Below are 22,550 nucleotides of genomic sequence, written 5' to 3' on the forward strand. Positions count from 1 at the left end.
TTCAAACAACTGAGCAGCTCTGAAAAACCTGGCCTTAAGTCACCTTTCTGCTGGCCAGCTGCACTGCACTACTTGCTTGCTTTCCTTTGTGTCCAGCCCAGTGGGTACCTGGAGCACCCACATCATGGGGTCTGTGCTGCCCTATTCACTCATTACTTCAACGTGGTTTCCATTCAGCAGGGGAAGGTGCTGCCTCGGAGGGACCACAAGGTCCAGGTGCCAGGCAGCATCTGTGGAAACATGACAGCAGCAAGAGGTGAGTGCATGGAAAAGAACTTCCAGTCTCACGTTGAGGCATCCATACTTCATCTATATGTTCTTCCACACGCCCCGGGCAGGGGCTGGGGCACCTCGGCCGCCCATGCCCCTCCCACAGGTGCAGGCATAGGCCAGGCCCGGAGGGCAGCGTGCTGCCCCAATCACCTCACTCCAGCCGGAACCCTCAGCACTGCTGACGGGCGCTGAGGTGAGGTGAGGGCCGAGGCCGCAGAGGGCCAGGAGGCGGGGCCTGGTGCCGCCGCAGCCGGGGCTCCCAAGGCGGCCGCCTCACTCCGACGTCGCACCCCGCGGCATAGCGGCGGCCCGGCCTTCTCCCTCGGGGCGGTGCTGCCCCAGCCCTACCCGATACAAGAAAGGCGGAGCGGAGCCGCCGCGGCGCGCAGACAAAAGCTGCAGCGCTTTCTTTACTTCGCGCCGAGTGGAGCCCCTTCCTGGCGGATGATGGTTCTCAGCGCGGCGCAGGGCGCGGGGCAGCCCGCCGTGCTGCTGCTGCTGCTGCTGCTGCTCCTCTCCCTGGGCTCGCGCGCTGCGCCGGGTCCCGACGCCGAGGCGGTCCCGGAGGGAGCCACGCTGGCCTTCGTGTTCGATGTGACCGGCTCCATGTACGACGACCTGGTGCAAGTCATCGAGGGGGCGTCAAAGATCCTGGAGACGTCGCTGAAGCGACCCAAGAGGCCGCTTTATAACTTCGCCCTGGTGCCCTTCCACGACCCAGGTACGGGTCGGACGCCGGCTCCTCGCGACTGGAGTGGCTTCGGGAGGGCGGGAGGGTCCGCGGGCGGTTCCTGGGTACGGTCCCGGAGCCGGAACGCTCCCCGAGCAGCCCCGGTATCGGCTGGAGCGTCTCAGGGCACCGACCCCTCGTGGCGAGCATCTGCGCCGGTGGGGCACCCTCGGGGCTCTCGAGTTCCCTTCTGTGGGAGTACGACCATGAACTTGAACACCCTTGTTGCACGCGGCAGCTTACACCGAAGCGGCACGGCAGCAGGCGGGAGCTGTAGGGCTGGTGGTGGCACTGCCCCGTCCGACCCGCTGCCATCCCCTCCTCTGCCCGGGCTGCCTGCCCCGTCCCGTGCCGATCGCCTGCGGTCGGAGTGCCCTGGCCTGGTGGCGGGTGCTGCGCTCGCAAACGCCCTTTTTCCTTTGAGAAAGTTAATCAAAGAAAGGGGGGTGAGAAGGCCCCTGAAAGTAACCTTTCTAGCTCTAGTTTCCATGGTATTTCTCAGAATACGATATGTCAGACAGGAAGTTTTTGAGAGTTCTGTGCAGGAATGTCATCAAATGAAAACAGATGCCCTTGTTCCCTGAGCTGCAGACACTCTGCTTGCTAAATATTTGCTTGCTATTGTTAAATACATTTTAAACTAGTTATGTGGAAGACTGAAGTAAACTTGTCTTTGCAGACTTTGTTTTGCTATCCACACGTTTGTATGGGTCCTCCTTCTGTCGAAAAAGGTCTATTTATGTATCTCAGCATCTGATGTCATGTCTTTGTTTTCCACTTCTAACTTTTTTTTTTTTTTTTTTTATTTTTACTATGGATGCCCTGCCAGAAGGGGACATATTCTTTGTCTTACTACTGTTTGAAAGGGGTGTATTTAAACTTCTGTCTTACTTTATGAAGATGGTTTCTGTATGTCTTTTGTAGTAGGAAGCAGCCCAGCCAAGCAGCTTGAATGTTATGGTTGTTCTGGCAGTTCAGAGTGCTGGTAGTCTGGTATCTTAGATCTACTGATGACCAAATCTAGGTTCTTCATTGGAAACTGAAGGACATGCAGTTGTGACCACTTCTTCAACATCATTTATGGACCTATAGGGAAGTAACGTTTTCTCCATCAGAAGCTGCTTTATCTTCCTGGAGTGTGACGTTACAAAAATACTGTGTATTGGTGCCGTGTAGTGATGTGCCAATGCACCGTGGTGGTCTGTGGAAGTAGATTTAAATGTAGCACTGTGATTGCTGCAGTGATGTACAGCTTGAATGATGGTGCTTAGATAAAGATATAATTGACAAGTTTATTTTTGTTGACCTGAAGCTTTTGGCACAGAGCAAGACTGTGGCCCATCTGCAATGGGTTTCACACTTGAGCAACCATATATATGATATGCTGAGAGCTCCCTTTTGGAAAATCCTTTTGGTTTTTGACTCTCCTTTGTGTGCCAGCATGAGCAACCAATGGGAACATAACAAGAATTTTTCTGTTGTGTTTTTTTCAATGCCTAAACACAATCACAGAAGTTTAGTAGGTAGTGAGAAGGGCTGTTTTCAAAAGAAAAAGTACCTCCCGAAGTAAAGAAAGTTGGCATGGGGAAATTTTGTATTCAAACAAAAGCTTAAGGTCAGTGAATGCTTTTGTAGTTGCATGTTATTAGTCCTGATCTCCTGCTGACTCCCATTGTATCTTGTGGAAAAGGGACTGGATTGAGTCTGCCTTCATTCAGTATCTGTGGCCAGCTCTTCTTTTTTTCTTTTATGCCATTAAGAGATTTTGGAATGGAAAATAAACCCAAGAGGACACTTTCATCCCTAGCACTTTTCTATAAAGCTAATGGAATTAACCCGCTAATAACTTTGATTCTGTGATTTAATCAAGCATTCTTCTAGAGTGAGTGACTAGTTTAAAAACCAAAGTCCAGTAATTTATTTTAATTTCAAGTTAAATAAGGGGAGTGGGATTGCTTTATCACAGAACATAATAACATACACACACACACATATGTGTGTGTGTATATATATATATATATATATACACACACATACATACACACACACACAACATTTTTGGGCAACCCACTCTTGTTAGTATAGTTGTTCTAAAGGGTTAGTCAAAACTTGCATATCTTTTTCTTTAGAATATTAACATACAGGAGTACTCAGACTCTCCAGCTTCAAGGTTTCAGCACGTTTGGAGACCTGGACTAAGCTGCTAGTGTTTGTTGTGCATAGGAGTGTGCACACTGTGATATTTAATGCATGAGCTTGAGTGTTCCTTGGAATGTAACTGTGCTCAGTGTAATGTAACAGTGGTTATCAATGCCCTGGGCTTCTGAGTGAGCTTGATGCTTTTGATGTTGTAGGTACAGCGTGTATCTGCAGATCTGACCTAAGCATCTCCTGGCCTTTCTTTGTACAAACTGGATAGTGGTGAACAGGAAAACACTAACAATGATTTATTCAGATGGAAAGTATTAAGCTTAGGTCGACATGGGTGTGCAGGAGAATTAGGAATGCTCTTTTTTGTCTCCTTGGTCTCACTTTGCTTTTCTTGAGAGTAAATCTCTGTATGGAGCTATAATAGAGGCAGTGCACAAAACTGTTTAGCCTTATAACCAGTGTTCTCCTGTGTTCAGCAGACTTGCACTGCCATAGTCGTAATAGGGGTTGGGCTGCTGGGCTACATGCTAGCTTGTTCAGGAAGCTATACAGAAGCCCTGAATGCTTTGCATTTCGTATATTTGGTGGTTTTTTCCTTCTTCTAATGAAGAAGAAATAAAGGTTTTTCCAGGAGACTTACAAAGGAAATTAATATTTCTGATACAGAAAGTATTGCAGTTAGTCTAAGTAGGTGATAAAGGAAGAGAAAAAGTAGAAAACAGAGGAGCAGAGCATAGGCTTTCTCTTATATGCACACTTCTGCCACGGAATGGATGCATGTGGGTGGTGCTGTGCAGGCTCCTCTGACTGTAACCTCTAGCTCTGCTCAGCTGAAATACTCTTTTTTCTCCTCAACTTGTGTGGCTGAGACCCTGTGCCAGCTGGCATTTTGGTGTTCTGCATTTCTAGGTGAGCAATATCACCACCACTTTAGAACTGAACTGGTATCCAGAGGTTTTCCAGCACTGTGAGAGAGGAGCTTGTGACAGGGCCTGGCAATAGCAGGTGGGTTTGAGAGTTCCTGGGGCATTTATTCCCTTCTCACCTTGGGAGCTGAGGGACTGGTGGGCTCGCTGTGGCTTTGCTTGTCTGTGGGCTGCAGCTCTACCTTGCAATGCTTGCTGGGTCTCCTTGCCTTCTTCAGCAGGTGAAACTGTTGGAAAGCTGTCTGGTACCTGAACTAGCACAGTCAGTGGGTTGGCAAGGAGGAATAAACTGATTACTGATGAGGTTCCTGCAGGCAAATGTTTTGAGAGTGTTTGCTGGGTGCTTGGTAAAGTTCTTACAGGACACAGAGACGTTGCCTCTATTCTCTTTGATAAGAGTAAGTTTGGGGCAAAAAACGTGATTCTCTCTGCAGTATTCAAGGTCTTTCTACTTTGACAGTTAACTGGGTTTCATACAGAATCACAAGTGAAGAAGTGGACTGGTTGGTTAACAAGTCTGTGGTGTGATGGCTCTAGTGGTACTGCCCAGTACAGCAAGTCAAGGTGATGTGACTGATATTCTAGAGATGTGTTATTGAGTGGCATCAGAAGGTTCTGAAAAGCTCATGGTTGTTCTTTATTTTATTTACTTTGGACCTTCTCAAATATATAATGACAGAAATAATGCCTGTGCTTCCAAGCCTTAAAATTTTCACTCTCCTGATGTAGGAGATGCAGTGCAAATGCACTGCATTCACTGAACTCACTTTCACTCACATTCACTCACGTTGTTCAGTGCTGTCTTGGTATGTCTGAAGACTAGTGATAACTGTAACTGGGCAAAATCATAGAGTCATGGAATATCCTGACTTGGAAGGGGTTTGCTAGAATCACTGAGTCCAACTAACTGATTAAGAATTACTGTTATTGCTTATTTTACCACTGATGTTTTCAGTGGCAAATATTTTTCCTTTAAGGCTCTAATCCCATTTCTTTGTTACTGTTACTGCTTCCAGGTTTTATAGTTGCTCTCATCAGCAGATTGACAATATCATACAGTCAGAAACAACTCTGAGTCACTGAGGATAAAATCTAAAGCACCCACCAGTATTACTTCAGTTTCTGAGATCCTGTAATAACTGTGAGCATGTGTGTTGTCATTACTGTTACTTAATGTTGTCATTGTGGTACTGCTAAAATTAATTAGCAGTGGAGATTTTCCTCATCTTTTGGGAGGATTTATCACTAAAAGTGTGGTTGTATGGTTTATGTGTAGATGAAACAGAAGAAAGTATTGCCTGTGCCAGAAGCTCCTAAATCTGAGATTACTGAAATGTGGTGACATCACCCAAAAACTTATTAGCATATCACTTAAAATAATTGTTTGGTTTCAACTCTGTCCAGCCTTATAGGTATGCACAATGGTAACTTTTCCCAAATCTCAAATCCTTTTTTGCAAGAGCAGTAATTTTTATCCCTGTTTTTTGTTGGAAGATGCAATGGAGATCTTATCTTCTGTTTTGCATTATGAATTATTTGTCATGTTGCATCTGAAATGCCGGATGTGCACAGAAGTGACTTGTTCTGTTTTGCTTTGCTGTCTTTGGAAGCATGTGCCTGTTCTCTGTAGCTTCTGGAATTTACATAGAACATGCCTTCTCCAGAGGCAGTACTTCCTATATTGTGCTCTTTCTCAAAAAGACATAGCTACAAAATGCCGTTATTATTCAATAACATTTTTTCAACAATTATTCAACACTCAAGGTGTGCAACAACAGAACATGTCATTGTACAGACTTTAAATACATAGACTGACAGCATGAAGCTCTGCACAGCAAGATCTGCCCCTGTTGGTAGCAGCTACCCCATTATTTCAAACTATTTACTGGTTGATCTTGAAGTGAATACAATGCAGAACTAAACAGGCTGGAAAGCAGTCAAGATGGTGCTAGCTGAAGTGGAAGAACAGCTCAGAGTGGCCGGTGCAGCACTTCACACTGTGTGGTGTGACCCCTGTGAGGGGAGCCTGGAAGGAGTGGCTGCTGCAGCCTATGGCATCTTGATGAGTGCTACTGAAGTGGGCAGTGGTGGGTTTCCAGCTGGAGGAGCAGCGCTGAGTTGCTGCAAGCAAAGCAGAGATTATCAGTGAGAGCTGATTTACAGTCTTTTGACTTGTGTTCTCTCCTGCTCCCTCTGCTTTCTCCCTTCTGGCTTCAACTCAGAGTGACAGCGATTGGTGCTTCCATACTGCGTTATATACAGAATCTGGATTAATCTTGTTGGTGTCAGTGATTGTTGGGCAGCAGGCTACACTGTGGGTGTTGATGGAAGCTGCATGGTATGGGACCCAAACAAATTTCTGATATGAACAGCTGCTGAATTGGCTTATGTGCTCATAAATCAAATTTAAAATAACTTTTAAGAAGAAGAGATTTGGTGTAGATCTTCCATGCTTTTAAACTATGAGTAAAGTTGCATCTCTGCTCAAGCTGGATACAGCCTGTCTTTCTCATCTGGAGATGACAGTTGTTTTCTGAGATTGCACAGTGTAAGAAGCCATGCTTTTTACATTACTGTCTCAAAGTTTGCTGAAATGGACAAGTTCAGGCAAGTCCTGGCCAAGGTTCCAGGACTGCCTTTGTCTGAGACACACAGGACCCAAGGTTCGAGAAATCCCTTTGTTAAGGAGATGGACAAGTCCGGGAGCTACAAAAGGGAGATAAGATACTGATCAATGGCCCTTAAGTGGTCTTTTGTGTAGGCCTATCTCAAGGAAGATGGCCATCTCTGAGGACTGATGGCCCTTAAGTGGTCTTTCTCTCGTGTTGGCTCATCTCAAGGAAGATTGACATCTCTGAGGAAATCACAGGACTCTGACCCGAGCCGTCCTGAAATGTCTCGAAGGCTGGAAAGAAGGATAAAAAGGGCACGGACAAACCCCGAATTTGGAGGTTTTCTGACACCAGATGCCTCACTACGGAAACAAGGAGGTTTTCTGTCATCAGATGCCTCTCTACGCGAGCGCCTGCATGCTAAAGAAGATGCCTGCATGCTGAAGAACCTTTGTGGGCATCTAGGTATCTGACCTCAGATTCCTCCACCGTTGTCCTACTGCTGCCTATTATCTCTTCTGGGATTGCTGCTCGAGACTCTGCTCCGAGGGACCTCGCTGCCCGAGACTCCACTTCCTGAGACCTCGCTACTCTGACCATCTTCTCTGCGTTTCATCGATCTGCGGCCTGCTACTCCGCTGCTGCTCTCCCCTACGCTTATTTTGCCTCGGACCAACGTTAACAACGTGCTACGGGACGCTGCTGCTTCCAGGAGGTGACTATTCCCCGCTTTAACGTAATTCTTGCTCTTTTCTACCTTTTTCTGCATTCGTCGCTCTCCCTTCCCCATCCCCTCAGTTGTCTATCATTTCTAATAAACTGGTCGGATCAACATTTGAATGCTCTTCTTCTTAATCTCACGCCGGGCATAACATTATCAAAAGAACCTTTGCATCACTCCTAAATTGGAGCGAGACACACAGACATTAAACGAATAAGGGGCATAAGCATTATATACCTCTGTGTCACTGTGACTGAGACCATAATATTAACTGTAAGGTGAATCTTCAGTGGTATGTGCAGATGAATAATGACATAGGCCTGGGAGTCATAGGTGAGTGCCTTCATTGAAAAGAGGAACTGGAATTCTCAGAAGAGAAGGACCAAAAAAGTCACCTGAGAGGCTGTGATTCCCAGTCCAACTTGTGATTCTGCATCACCTGGCAGCACAAGCTCAGTTTGAGGCAGACACAGGACATGTCCTGATGGCTTCTGAACACCCTGTCTTGTGTGATTAGGAATGGGGCTGTGTGCTTGCTGCAGCAGGAGCAGTGCCATCTGCAGCTGGAGAGGCAGAGGCAGTGGAGCTGGATCCAGCTGGCTGCTACAAGTAGTGCTGAGCTTCTCTCAGCTGCCAGCAGGGTGGGTTTGCACTGAACTGGCTTTGTTAAGTGCCTATGATGTTCCTCATCCTGCTGTACCTGCTGGTAGCAGCCTTGAAGCTGTTCTGCCATGTGGTCCTTTTCTGACCTGTACTCTGTGTATGTGTTTCAAAGCAGATTCAGCTCAGTTCTTAAGGTTCTATGTCCTCTGGAAGCAGGGATAGGCTACTTGGAGAGATTACAAGGAAGTTGCTAAGGTACACAGGGGGGAAGTTAGGAAGGCAAAAGCCTGACACGAATTTAGATTGGCCAATACAGTAAAAGAGAATAAAAAATCCTTTTACAAATATATCAGTGGTAAGAGGAGAATCAAGGAAAATGTCCATCCCTTACTTGATGTCATGGGTAATGTGGCTACTGAGGATAAGGAGAAGGCTGAGGTCCTCAACGCCTTCTTTACATCTGCCTTTACTAGGCTGACCAGGTATCCTCAGGGCACTTTACACCTTGATCTGAAAGTCTGGGATGGAATGCGAAATACACTCCAATTGATTCAGGTGGAGACAGTTAAGGAGCTTCTCCTCCACCTGAACTGCACACATCCATGGGACCGGATGGGCTCCACCTTTGGATGCTGAGGGAGATGGCAGGAGTTATTGCCAAGCTGCTCTCCACCATCTACCAGCGCTCCTGGTTAAACTGAGAGGTCCCAGAGGATTGGAGGCTTGCTGATGTGACTCTCATCCACAAGAAGTGCTGTAAGGAGGATCCAGGGAACTACAGGCCTGTAAGCCTGACCTCCGTACCAGGAAAAGTTATAAACAAATCATCTTGGGTGAGATCACGTGGCGTGTGCGTGGTGTCCAGGAGGTCAGACTCAGCCAGCATGGGTTCATGAAGGGCAGGTCATGCTTGACCAACCTCATTTCCTTCTACAAATGGGTTATCAGACTAGTTGATGAGAGAAAGGCTGTTGATGTAGTCTACTTGGACTTCAGCAAAGCCTTTGACCCTGTCTCTCACAGTGTTCTCCTGCAGAAACTGGCTGCCTGTGGCCTGGACAGGTATACCCTCCTTAGGGTAAGGAACTGGCTTGAGGCTGTGCCCAAAGGGTAGAGGTTAATGGAGTTAAGTCCAGCTGGCAATCCATTACAAGTGGTGTCCCCCAGGGGTCGGTACTGGGGCCCATCTTGTTTAATATCATAATTGATGACCTAGATGAGGGGATTGAGTGTACCCTCAGTAAGTTTGCAGATGACACCAAGTTAGGAGGTGGTGCTGATCTGTCTGAGGGTAGGGGGGCCCTTCAGAGGGATTTGGATAGGCTGGATTGCTGGGCTGAGGTGAATGGGATGAGGTTCAACAAGGCCAAGTACCAGTACTTTGTCCACAATAACCCTATGCAGCGCTACAGGCTTGGGGTTGAGTGGCTGGATGACTGTGAAGAGGAAAGGGACCTGGGGGTGTTGGTCAGTGCTTGGCTGCACATGAGCCGACAGTGTGTCCAGGTGGCAAAGAGGGCCAGTGGCATCTTGGCCTATGTAAGAAATAGGGTTACCAGCAGGAGCAGGGAGGTAATCATCCCGCTATACTCAGCACTGATGAGGCTGCATCTTGAGTACTGTGTTCAGTTTTGGGCTCCTCACTACAAGAAAGACATCAAGGCCCTGGAACATGTCCAGAGAAGAGTGACAAAACTTGTGAGGGGTCTGGAGTACAAGTCTTAGGAGGAGCGGCTCAAGGAGCTGGGATTGTTTAGCCTGGAGAAGAGGAGGCTCAGGGGAGACCTCATTGCACTCTACAACGTCCTGAAGGGAGGTTGTGATGCGGAGGGGCTTGGCCTCTTCTCCCAGGCAACAAACAGGACTCGAGGAGATGGCCACTAGTTGTATCAGATGAGGTTTAGACTGGCCATAAGAAGGAACTGTTTTCATCAGACAGTGGTCAGGCACTGGAATGGCTGCCCATGGAGGTGGTGGAGTTGCCATCCCTGGCTGTGTTCAAGAAGCGTCTGAATGAGGAGATGCGAGACATGGTTAAGTGGCTTGTTGTAGGTATGATAAAGGGAGGATGGTTGGGCTAGATGATCTTGTAGGTCCTTTCCAACCTTGTGATTCTATGATTCTATGATCTGGGTAAGCTGGATTCATGAGTATGAAAAAGGAACTTTCCAGAACAAACTTCATTTAGATAATGGATTTTTAATGTGGCCTGAAGAATGCCAGGAGGAACCCCTGGAATGATGAAAGCCCTTGATACCAGTTAGTGTGTCTTTTCCAGTCATTGATTTGATTCCTGGCATATATTGTTGATGTTGGTTTTGAGGGAGACGTGTGCATCAGGGAAAATATTGGGAACATATGTACTCCATTTTGGAAATGGCAAAACATTATCTCTGTTGAAAGAGACTGATGGTGTGTTACTTAGTTGTCTCACCATGCTTTGACAACCAACAGTTTTGTTAGAAGAAATAGGATGCTTCCAGTGTGAATAGCTTTTGCCTCTTTACTGCTTTGTTGAATGTAACTCAGTTTTTGTAACCTAGTCAGTGTTCAAAGTCTCTGTGTTATGTGTGCTGCTTTTAAACCCAATTTATTAGATTTTTCAGTTTTTCTTATTGTAAGGCCATGCTGTGCTATTGTTATTGGGCAGACTTGAGGCCCACACTTTGCTTTCTTCACTTCTGTGTAGAGATAATTGCCATGCTTTATTTGGAGGTGGGATCAGGGTGGTTTTGGTCATGCATATTCCCTTGTGGCAGTTGTTGAACTTTTCTTGTTTCTTATACAAAAGCATGTGCAAACTGTTCTTTGGTAACAATAGGTCTGAGCCATGCTTTCCATGCTGTCCTTCCAGAGGACAGGCTCAGTGCCTCGGTGTTCCTGATGTTCTGTAATGGGACCATGTTATATCGAGCTGTGTGGAGCCGTCTGGTGAGCAGGCATCATGTGCTTTCACCGACTGCAGAGGGAGCCGGTGAGTTCAGCTGAAACTCCCGAGTTCAGAAAGTGTCATACGACTGCAGATTTGTTTGGTTGAAAAGGGCCGTTAAAGGTCTGTATTCTGAGTCTGCTGCAATGAGCAGGAACGTATGATCTCCTTCTATAACCAGGTGATCTGCTTAGTGGATGAGGGAAGGGCTGCTTGCATAGTTTGCCTAGACCTTTGACACTGTCTCCCATAGTGTTCTGCAGAAGCTGCAGCCCGTGGCTTGGGCAGGTACACTTTTCAGTGGGTGAGGAACTGGCTGGAGGGCTGGGCCCAGGGAGGGGTGGTGAATGGAGTGACATCCAGCTGGTAACCAGTCACAAGTGGTGGTCCCCAGGGGTTGGTACTGGGGCCTGTGATGTTTAGTATCTTTATTTGTGATCTGAACGAGGGTAATGAGTATGCTTTCAGTAAAACTGCAAATGACACAAAGCTGGGAGGAAATGCTGATGTGCTTGAGGGTAGGAAGACTCTACAGGGGGGTCTGGACAGGCTGGATCAGTGGGCTGAGGCCAGTAGGATGAAGTTCAACGAGACTAGGTGTCGAGTCCTACACTGGTCATAACAGCTACATGTGTTGCTACTGGATTGGGGAAGACGGGCTGGAAAGCTGTGTGGTGGAAAAGATTAGTTGACAGCTGACTGAACAAGAGCCAGCAGTGGCCAAGAAGGCCACTGTCATCATGGCTTTTATCTGAAATAGTGTAGTTCACAGGACTAGGGAAGTGATTGTACCTCTGCACTGGTGAAACTGCACCTTGAGTGCTGTGTTCAGTTTCAGGCCTCTCACTACAAAGAAAGATATTGAGGCCCTGGAGTGTGTGCAGAGAAGGGCAACGAAGCTGCTGAGGAGTCTGGAGAACTAAGCCTTGTTGGGGAGTGGCTGAGGGAACTGGGATTGTTTAGTCTGGAGGAGTATCAGGGGAGCCTTCATCTCTACAATGACCTGAGCGGAGGATGTGGTGAGGTGGAAACTGGCACTCTTCTCAGGAAGAGTGGTGAAGTATTGGAGCAAGCTGCCCATGGAAGTGATGGAGTCACCATCCCTGGTAATCTTCAAGAAGAGAGTGGATGTTATACTGAGTGACATAGTTTAGTGGGTGTGGTGGTGGTGGGTTGAATTTTGGACTAGTCTATCTTAGTGTCCTTTTCCAATCTTAATGATTCTGTAATCTCCAGCTTGATTAGGCTCCTCAGAGCCTTGTCCAGGCTAGCCTTGAATATCCTCAGGGATGGGTAATCTACCACCTCTCTGGGCAACCTGTTCCAGTGCTGCAGAAGCACTGACTAGAATTATGCGTTAGGAATGAATTCAAGAGGGGGGCTCTCTGCTTGCTGCCACATTACATGCAGGTGTGCTGCGATGAGTGCAACCCACGTTAAGGAATGTGTGTGGTCCACTGTGGTGTCTTTGCTGGTTCTGATTTGTAATCCTTGGGGTGAAGATGGCTGTGGATGGGCACTAAAGTGTTGCCATTATCTCAGAGACTTTTTTTTTAATTACTTTTCTCCTTTTTTTTCTTTTTTTTTCCCCCACTTTCACTTCTGGTAGGTAAGTTCAACTCTTACTAAAGCAGAACCACCATGCTTGCTGACGAGCCTTGTGTGTGGTAAAGCACTTTGAACTAACTCTGCGTGGTGCTGAGGAAGTTCCAGCATGGACCCAGGGTCTTGCTGAGATGGCTCTGCAGAGCAATGCAGGTATGGCTCATCACAGCATGGCTTGTCGGAGTGCCTTGCTCACTCTGCCCCGGGCTGTCAGCAGCTCCACACCTGGGTGCTGGCTCAGCAACTTTTTGTGCAAATGGGAGTAGTGCTGGCAGACTGGGACCAATAGGATCTGTGTGGATGAGCCACAGATGGGGATTGCAATGTGTATTGTTAGCATGTATGACAAGCGTAAACAGGCCATGTGTACTCATGAGGAGCTACTTAACTAACTTTTTGTTTGTCCCATGTCCTTTTCCATGGATTTCCTCTGGCATCCCTCTGGCAACAACACTGTGCACTGTTTTCCAGCTTGGCTCAAGTTGTATCCCTTTTCCTAAAATGTACATAACCACAGATTTTAGTCTACAAAGCATTACTGGTAAAATATGTGTATTTGAAAGTGACATGTTCCCAAACACCAAGCCAACAAGCTGCATACATCACATACAATGAAAGTTAATTGACACAGTTGAATTTATTTTCAGTAACATATTCCTATTTAAGGTCTTGTAGCAGCCTCATCTGCTCACTTTAGAACTGTGGTGGCATGCTCTCAATAAATACACAACTCGGTGTGGTGTTTGGTGCGAGAAAGCAGGCACGTGTTCAGAGAAGGTGTACAATGTAATGGGTCTTCCAAAGTAAGCTTGGAGGTGTGAGCATTGAGCAAGGAGGCTTTTACACTGCTCCTTGGTGTCTGCATGAGCTGGCTGTTGGGGCAGATGGCTGGCTCCTTGTGATGCCTGCTGTAAAGCTGAAATTCAGAGGGAGCAAGCTTTGTCTTGATATTTCTGTGTTCCTTGTGGTGCTTCCTTGCTCTGCTGTTTTTCCAGCTTTAAAAGACAATTTCTTGCAGCTTGGCATAAAGTAGTGTCAAATTCTTAATATCAGCTTTATACCTCTGGAAGGAATTACAGTCAGCAGTGCTCTTCAGATACCACATTGGCATACAGTTGGATGTAACAGAAGGCAGAATGGGACCCCAGATTTTTGGACTGGAAAATCCCTGCTGAAGTGCAGTGAGTGGGGGTGGATTTGTGTAATTAAATGGAAGTGAAGGAATGCCTTGTGTGGCAGCAGCCTTGGCTAAATGTCTGCTATGTTCACTCTGGACAGCAGCCCATAGGTTACTGCTGGATCTCTGCCATCTTGTTGAAATTACATTCATAGCCTCAGGGGGAAGCAGGAAGCCATTGTAATTTTCATGCTGTGGACACAGAATCACACAGAATTCACAGAATCACAGAATTACCCGGGTTGGAAGGGACCTCAAGGATCATGTAGTTCCAACCCCCCTGCCTAGCAGGGCCACCAAACATACACCTTTACTAGATCAGGTTGCCCAGGGCCCCGTCCAACCTGGCCTTGAACACCTCCAAGGACGGGGCATCCACAACCTCACTGGGCAGCCTGTTCCAGGACCTAACCACTCTTCTAGTAAAGAACTTTCCCCTAACATCCAACCTAAATCTTCCCTCCTTCAACTTAAAACCATTTCCCCTAGTCCTGCTATTATCAGCCCTTTCGAAGAGTTTACTCCCCTCCTGGGAGTAAGTTCCCTTCAGGTATTGAAAGGCTGCAATGAGGTCACCCCGCAACCTTCTCTTCTCCAGGCTGAACAAACCCAACTCCCTCAGCCTGTCCTCATAGGGGAGGTGGTGTATTTTCATGAGCTGAGGTTAAATGTCTCTGGGGAAGCTGAGTATCACTGAACCATTTCCTGTGTTCTCTTAAGCTGCACAATGGTATGTCCAAGTCTGCTTTCCAAAGGTTGGAGACTTTTGTTTAGTTAGTGATGTGTTGGTGTAGTTCACTAGTATGCTTTTGCTCTTGGAATTTATTGAGGAGTAGAAGAGGAGGAGAGTTGTGAAGAAAAAAATGAAGTGCCTTAGAACAGCTAGAAAGACTGATTTCTTATGTCCCTGTGCTGACTTAGACTTTAAGCAAACACTCTAGGCGATCACGACTTTGCAAATCTTGTGCCAGAGTTGGCTTTTTGGGCTGTAGGTAGATGAAATAACCAGACATGCATGTGGGCTCAGGTAAATGTGCAGTGGCTGGAGCAGCCAGTGAGGGACTGAGCTCTGCCAGCCGTAAGGCAAATCTCTTCAAGTTTTGGCCCTTTGTTTCACTGTGTTACTCAGTCCCTAAGTACCACCACTGCTGTGGCAGAGATCTCATGCCAGAGTGTTCCAGCTGGCTGCTGCCTCTTGCTGGAGCAGTGTGAGTGCTGCTTGGCCTGCTGGGGCTAGAATGAGATATAGCCACACTGCAGGAGACTGCTTGGGGCTGTGTTCTGGTTGTTCTCCCCTGATGAGCATGGGATGTAAGCAAGTTTGCTTCCAATTTAACAATGCACTACTTTAAAAAAAAAAAAAAAGCTATGTCTTGGTGTTCTGGAGCATTTGAGATGAGAGACTTTAAAAAAAGGTGGTTTTTTTTTTTTTTTTTTTTTTTTCATCATCCCCTTCTCAGCTTTATGTAACCTGAATTGAAGCACTGGAATGAATTCATGTACCTTACTTCTAAGTCATAGTCCTCTGCACTAAGCACAGGTGCTCACATGTCTTGTTTGTTGCTGATGTGGTTATTCTTTCGTACTTACTCAGCCTCCTGCATCTTTCAATCTCCTTTGCTCTGCCTCCAGACCATCCCCTTCTCAGAACTTCCTCTGACTTTTCTCTCTGGGAGACTCTGTCTTTCTCAGCACTCTCTCCTTTATCTCAAGGCTGCCTGCCAGCCCAGCAGATCTCTTGCATCTATGGCCAGATTCTGGCAGTGAAATGCACAACAGCTAAAGGTGACAAGCTTGTGCTTCACAAGAAGTCCTGCAGAAACCATGGCATGGGTTTTTAAGGAGGTGATGGAGAAGCCTTTCCCTCACTTCCAGCATGTCTTGTACATGGTGCTCCCTTTGGACTGAGCACAGAAGGGCTCAGTGTTATTCTCATGTTAGCTGTACAAGTGAAAATGCTTCTAGAGTTCATGCTGGGTTAGAATCTGACACTGTTTGTTCTGAGACTTTAGCTACCTGGCTGTGCTGGATGAAGCAATGGCTGCTGTTGTGTTCAGCTACAGTATGCTCTCCTTTGAGCTTCTGGACCTTTCTGAACATCAGTGTGAGTGCTACTCAGTAACTCCAGGTTCATCCCCGTATGTTCCAGGTTAGCAGGGACTGCTTAGGCTGTCCAGCTTAGTTAGAAAGAGTGTGCACTAACTGCTTAGCTGCAGAGTAAAGAAAGTGGTGATTTGTGCTGGAAGGACATGTGTTGGACCATTCACTACAAGAAAGACATTGAGGCCCTATAGTATGTACAGAGAAGGGCAGTGAAGCTGGTGAGGGGTCTGGACTATAAGTCTTATGAGGAGTGGCTGAGGGAGTAGGAGTTGTTTAGTCTGGAGAAGAGGCTTAGGGGAGGCCTTATTGCTCTGCGCTACTCCCAGAACCGTGGCTGCGGTGAGGTAGGTGTTGGCCTCTTCTTCCCCATAACTAGCAGTAGGACTATAATAATGGCCTCAAGTTGTACCAGGAGAGTTTCAGGTTGGACAATTAGGAAGCATTTCTTCTCTGAAAGAGAGATCAGGATCTTGAATGGGCTGCCCAGTGAGGTGGTAGAGTCACAGTCCCTGGAGGTGTTCAGTAAATGTTTAGATGATGTACTAAAAGACATGATTTAGTGCGGAAATATTGGTGGAAGGTGGATGGTTGGACTGGATGATCATGGAGGCCTTTTCCAAAGTTGGTGATTCTATGACTGTCTTGGAGAGCTTCAGTTGCAAGAGGAGGTGTATTCCCTGTGCTGGTCAGCTGAATTGGACTGTAATGATTGAGTTGCACAGTTCTGTGTAATTCTAGATAGCTTCTATGGTAGTGGAAAAATGTGGCTTTTTTGTGTATCAGGCTGTGGTCTGAATATTCCCATTGTTGCTTGTGCTTAGATGTAAAAAGGGAGGTCAATTGTCTGCTGTAAAACTCAGCCCTTTTCCCACCCTTGAAATGGTAACTGAAGGTAAAAACAACACAACTATTGCATTTTAAAGAATTAGGCAAATTTATTGTGTAAGAAGGAATTCACTGGAAAGTGTGTGGTAGCTGCATCAAGCCTTGACATGGAATAATCCAAGTCCAGAAGGCTGCACCTCTCAGGTGAGGGGCTGGGGGGTAGAACTTCTCACTTCCATCTCTGCCTTTGAACCACTGTGGGTTCATAAGCAAATCTTTTGAGCTCATTTTAAACTCCAGGAATTTTGGCTATGGATAGCTGTGATGTCTCAAGCCTATCTCACCTTTTGTATTGCAGCTGCGTAGCTTTAAAGCAAATTCTTAGTTACTGGCAATGAAATGTCCCATTGCCTAGACATCAGATTGTAAAGACTGGCTTTTATACTCTGATTAATTAAACAGGATTTTATCTCGGTTGAAGTAGACTAAATCCAGAGTAAATCTGCATTGCAGTTAATGCTATTAGTTTGGATTTACACTGATATAACTAAGATTGGAGTCTGGCTTTGGTTGTCTTGATAAATACTGCACATTTCTCAAATTGCCTTTCTAATTTCTTCTCGGTCATTGCTGGCTCCTCTTTCTTTCCCACATTCCAAGTGTAACAATATAGGTGAAATTTACTTGATGAAAGAATGCTTAAGTGGGGTCTGCTTCTTATTAGCTCAGCTGGTTTTTGTTTAGCACTGTTTGAAGTTTCGTTGTACTTGGGATAGGATTGGAATACATCCTGCTTTTCCTACTTGATTCAGTTTCTTCAATTAAAAGTGTGGTGTCTTAAATTATAGGCTGCTCTTCAGCACTATCATTGAGTAAAAACTGTATGCCTTGGTGACATTTCAAAGGAATTCTTAATTCTGAAGTTCAGAAAAAGGTTGTGCCTTGAGGGCATGTCTGTTAATCTGCAACATAATGGCTTTGGAAGAACTTAGGAAATGCTGGATGTGACTTCGGAGAGCAAGCTGAATTAATTTTTTCCTAGTCTTGTTTATATTTCTAGAAATTACATTTGCCTCGTGGAAGTGTATTCTGAACTTCGTGACAGCGTTTTAACTGTGAGAGACATCTGGAATTACATAGAGGTTATTCTGTTAATTCAATTGGATTTATGGTTAATGTGAGGCATTTGTATGGTTTTATCAGTGCTTAGGTAGTTTATCTGGTCTGCTGGAGTCTTGGGTCATGTAATCATACCCAAAATGAATACGCAAAACTTTATTAATGATCTTTACAGTTGGATTTCTACTGTTTTGATGTATTTCATCTGATGACAAACAGACCCATCCAGAATGTCCTTCTCTTACTGTAGTGGTGAAGGAAGAGTGGGTCAGAGACACATTGCCTCTTGCCCAGTGTGGAGGCCATGAACATGAATGAGCAAGGCCTGTGATTAAACAAAACTCATGAAAATGTTTTAGTATATATTCTGTTTTTTTTTTTTTTTTTTTAAATTTTCACTTATAGTTAAGTGCTTTTCTAAACAGGTCCCCAAGGATTTGCCTCAGGCTGCAAAGGGAGATTTTGGCAGCACTAGTGATCAAACCTGAAATGTACAATCTTAATTGTTTGAGTAGTATTTCATACTGCAGAAACCTGAATAAGAGCTTTCTAGAAATGCATGTATATTGATTCTTTTTAAACGTCTCTCCTAAATGCCGTCTTCACTGTCAGCATACTGGTGGGTGGCTGGTGAAGGCAGCCGGCTCCTTGGTCTTGCAGGCAGGCTGTGATGGGGGTGAGCACCTGCAGCTTTCTTCCTTGGTGTCAGTGCTCAGGAGGGCTAGCCTGGTGGTATGTGTAGGGATTCCATGTTGGGTTGTGAGTGCCGCACAGTTAAATTTTCTGTTGTGATGCTGAACCTTTTGGATGCAAGAACTGAGTTACGCTGAGAAACATGAGGCGTCACAGTTAATCAGAACCCTGTGCTTTCTGCTTAGCACTGATGGCACTGACATTGGCCCTGGCTTCTTGGGCTATCTGGTAGAAGCTTTGTGCCTGGAATGAGAAATTGAGAGGATGTTCAATTGCAGAAGGGCATTCAGAATTATGCTTTTTTCCAGCCCTGGTCTGTTTATGCTGTTTGAAAGTTTCTGTAATTGTGATTCCTTGCCTAGGTCTGTGCTTCCTTGCTTTCTGGCTTGGTTGTGCCAGCACAGTCTAATCAGATGAGCAGAGCTCTGTGGGAGAGTGTTGGAAAGGTGTGTGTGGGGGAAAACGTATGAGCAGGGTTAGTGGTCTGGTGGAGGTTTAGCATTGAGGCTCTGGGTCACTGAATTCCTCAGTATTATAGCTTCTAAAGGACACGAGGCATGGGACTGGTGCTTGAGAGTATGCCGGAGACCCTATGGCAGGGCACCAAGTAGCCAGCTGCACCACAGAGCCAGGAGCCGGCCCTTGGGAGCAAGGATAATCAAGGGTAGCTTCATCAAGAATATGGTCTGTTTTAGAGATTCCTAAGGAATGCTTTTGTTCTTGTAAGCAGTGACATGCATGGTGTGACAGCTTTGGCCACGGAAGTTGTTGATTCATAGAGTCTAAAAATTATTTTCTCCTTTTCACTTTTAACGATGTAGAACTTTGGAATGAGTTTTATTTTTCTAGTACTACTGGGATCTTACCAAGCTTACATGATTTAAAAAAATTGTTCCATGTGCTTTGCCCAGAAGCAGCTGAGGAGGACACAGCTGCCAGCTCTGATATGATGCTGTGGTGACGTGCTGAGGGCTGGATGTGGGCGTGGTGTTATGTCTAACAGCCACTGTTCTTTAAGAAATATCTTGCATCTAGATTTGTTGTGTCAGACTCGGAAAAGAATCTGAGACAAGAAGCCTGTGGAAATAGTAAGTATAAATAGTGAAACCATGTCCCTAGCTTTCAATTCTTTGCTAGCACAAATAGGATGGGAAGCTTTGTTAATAGTGAAGCTGAATGGCTCGATGTCCAGGGGAAGACTAGTGATGATGAGTGGTGTTCCTCGGGGGCCAGTATGGGGACCAGCACCATTCAGCATGTCTGTCAATGACATGGGCAGTGGGATCAAGTTCACCCTCAGGAAGTTGGTGGGTGACGCAAAGCTGTGTGGATTGGCTGACATGCTGGAGAGAAAGTAAGTTGTATCCTGGACTACACCAAAAGTAGTGTGACCAGCAGGTCATGGAGGTGACCATTCCTTTCTCTTCTGCTTATGTGAGCCCTCACCTACAGTGCTGTGTTCAGCTCTGAAGTCCCCAGCACAAGAAGGAGGCTGGAGGGGTCCTCACCTATGAAGACAGGCTGAGAGAGCTGAGCTTGTTCAACCTGGTGAAAAGAAGTCTCCGGGGAGACCTCATTGGGGCCAACTTTCCAATGATTAAAGGGGCCTTCAGGAAAGCTGGGGAGGGACTGTCAGGGAGTGTAGTGTCAAGACAAAGGGTAATGGCTTTAGACTAATAGAGGGGAGATTTTGGTTAGGTGCTAGAAGGAAATTTTGTACTCAGAGGGCTGTGAGACACTGGCACAAGCTGCCCAGAGATGCTGCTGAGGTACTTAAGGCCAGGCTGACTCTGGCCCTGGGCAGCCCGATGTGGTGGGTGGCAGTCATCCCACACCAGAGGACTGGGACTTGGGGGGGCTTTAATGTCCATTTCCAACTGAAACTATTCTGGGTTGCTTTGAAAATTTGATCACTCAAGTTGGTGTAGTAGCTTGTGAGACCTTTTGTTTCCTCAGTGGTGGAAATCCCAACCTGTGCTAAAAGTACATTGTGATACTCACTCTCAGGCTGTGCCTGGTTGCCAGCTGCATCTACTGGAAGCCAACACTCATCTTCCACTTCATGGGAATGGTTCCCACATCAAACATCCATCCTAGTGTGGGTTGTCAGAGGGGATCTCACAGAACCTGCATGGTCAGAGTACAGCTTTTGCAGTGGTTGCTTTGTATCTAGAAGACACTTAGCCTGTGTAAGGACCTCAGTCAGTTTGGAGCTTGCAGGCTTCCATGCTGCAAATCTGAAGTGTTACAAAAGAAAGCCTTGTGCTTTGTATTAGTTAAACAAGCCAAGTGGTTTATTACAATGATAATGATAGAAAATGCTTCCATTAAAAAACAAACAAACACATATATATTTCTCTAAGCATAACCTTGGTAATGATTTTGTGGTATATCACTTTGTTTCCATGCCAGAGTTCTGTTTTTCCATTAGGGTGCTCAGCACTTCCCAGTCTTGGACAAGGCCGAACAGAAGATGAAACTGGAAATTGCAAGGATCAAGGCAGATGAGAAATCTAAGCTAAAACTGTGCTTTTGCCAACATTAGCAGTCTAAACGTAAATACTGAAATTATTTAGAACAAATTCTAAAAGATGAGCAAACAGAAGACAGTGTTTCTGTGTGAAGTACTCATATTTTACAGATTGAAGTAATCCTTGTTCATAGTGAAAAAAGCCTATTTTGCGTAGGGTGGGAAAGTTAGTGTTCTCATTTCTTCTTCCTCCCTACCTCCCCTTTACTTTTTGAATCGTTTGGAGTGTACTTGCTTTGCTGAATTTTATAATCCACAGATAACATTTAATTGTATAAAAATGTTTAGTTCTCTACCCCAGCTTCCTAAAACAATATTGACCACTCAAACCTGCATCAAGACAAACATATTCTTATTTTTCCTTTTTCTTCTTCCAAAGCCATGGAGCAGCTTTCCTGTAGCTGTTAACCTCCTGTCGAATAGGGGCATGCCGCAATGTCAGTGTCAGGGCACTGAGCCTGTGCAGTGTGACAGCAGGAATCTGCATTGAGCACAGACCTGGCCCTGCCATCATGGCTGGCTGAGGCCATCTTTGCTGAACTGCGTGGTGTAGATGAGCATGGGTAAATCAGATGGGTTAGCAGCTGCCCTGCTAAGTTTCATGAATTTGGCTATGAGTTGCCTGGAGTTATTACTTGCGTAGAAGAGTTGTCAAAATAAGGAAATGTACTCGTGAGTGAGTGGTTAGTGAAAATGAAACAAGTGCCACTCGTGGTGGCATGTAGGTAGAGCTGCTTGCCAAGAGGCAGGCCCAGACCCTGTAACCCAGTTGTATCTGTGTTATTTTTTGTAAGGTATTTCATGACCGCAAAACGGAGCTGGGCACTGCTTGCACATGGTTGAACACACTGTGTGTGGCACTTCCAGAAAGGGCAGCGTGAGCTCCTGCACTACCTGCCCAAAGGAGAAAACCGCCTCCTTAGTTGTGAAATAGTAACACTAGCTTAACCCATGTAATTTTCAGAATTCTTATGTTTGCATCTTTGTTCTGGAGACATGGCTGTGACGTGGCTCTCAGCAGGTGCGAGGATGTGGCTGGTTGCCTCTGAGTGGGCTCCATCTCTGCCACTAGGCCTTTGTGTGCTGCTACTCCAGTGTGAGCTTTGGAAGGAATCAGGCTGCACAAGGCACGTTCACTGCTTTGTACTGTGAGAAGGAAGGAGACATGGCACCATTGTTGTCACCAAGCTGTGCAGGGAGCTGTGGAGAAACTCCTCAGCCTGACCATGCAGATCCTTTCCCTGCAGTTACAGTGGCTGTTCAAGCCTCTCAGGCCCTGCTCTGCCTAATTCTATGGTAAGTGGATTCCTTCCTGACTGACTTCTGCTTGAAATTGTTGGTGCCTTTTAGAAAATTACACAATTATGCATAATACAGGCAAAAGCTAAGGGACAGGAGAGAGCTGCTTGCATCTGACTTGACAGCTACTGAAATGAACGGTGCTCTGGTAAAGGTTTGAGGGGTTTAGCTGGCCTTAAAATACTTGCTAAATCCTTCTTTTTAATTCTTTTCAATCCAAACCACGTATTTTTAAAAATAGAGTTAAAATAGAC

The 22,550-nt window shown here is 45.9% G+C and overlaps 1 protein-coding gene across 3 annotated transcripts in view; it reads left to right on the forward strand.

Annotated features, from left to right (window-relative positions):
- The first annotated feature begins 516 nt into the window (after nt 1–516).
- HMCN1 (hemicentin 1) overlaps nt 517–22,550 on the forward strand; it is a 184,835-nt gene continuing 162,801 nt past the window's right edge. For 2 of the 3 annotated variants that reach the window (XM_085510827.1, XM_085510829.1), the window contains exon 1: nt 537–994. In XM_085510827.1, coding sequence (XP_085366953.1) covers nt 718–994 — 277 coding nt within the window. In that variant the 5' untranslated portion in view covers nt 537–717. Of the gene's footprint in view, nt 995–22,550 lie in introns of all 3 variants that reach the window. The other variant, XM_085510830.1, reaches the window with a different exon arrangement.

Source organism: Coturnix japonica, chromosome 11 (assembly GCF_054131305.1).
Source record: "Coturnix japonica strain WE chromosome 11, WE-NBRP24, whole genome shotgun sequence".
In the NCBI taxonomy this organism is placed as follows: Eukaryota; Metazoa; Chordata; class Aves; order Galliformes; family Phasianidae; genus Coturnix; species Coturnix japonica.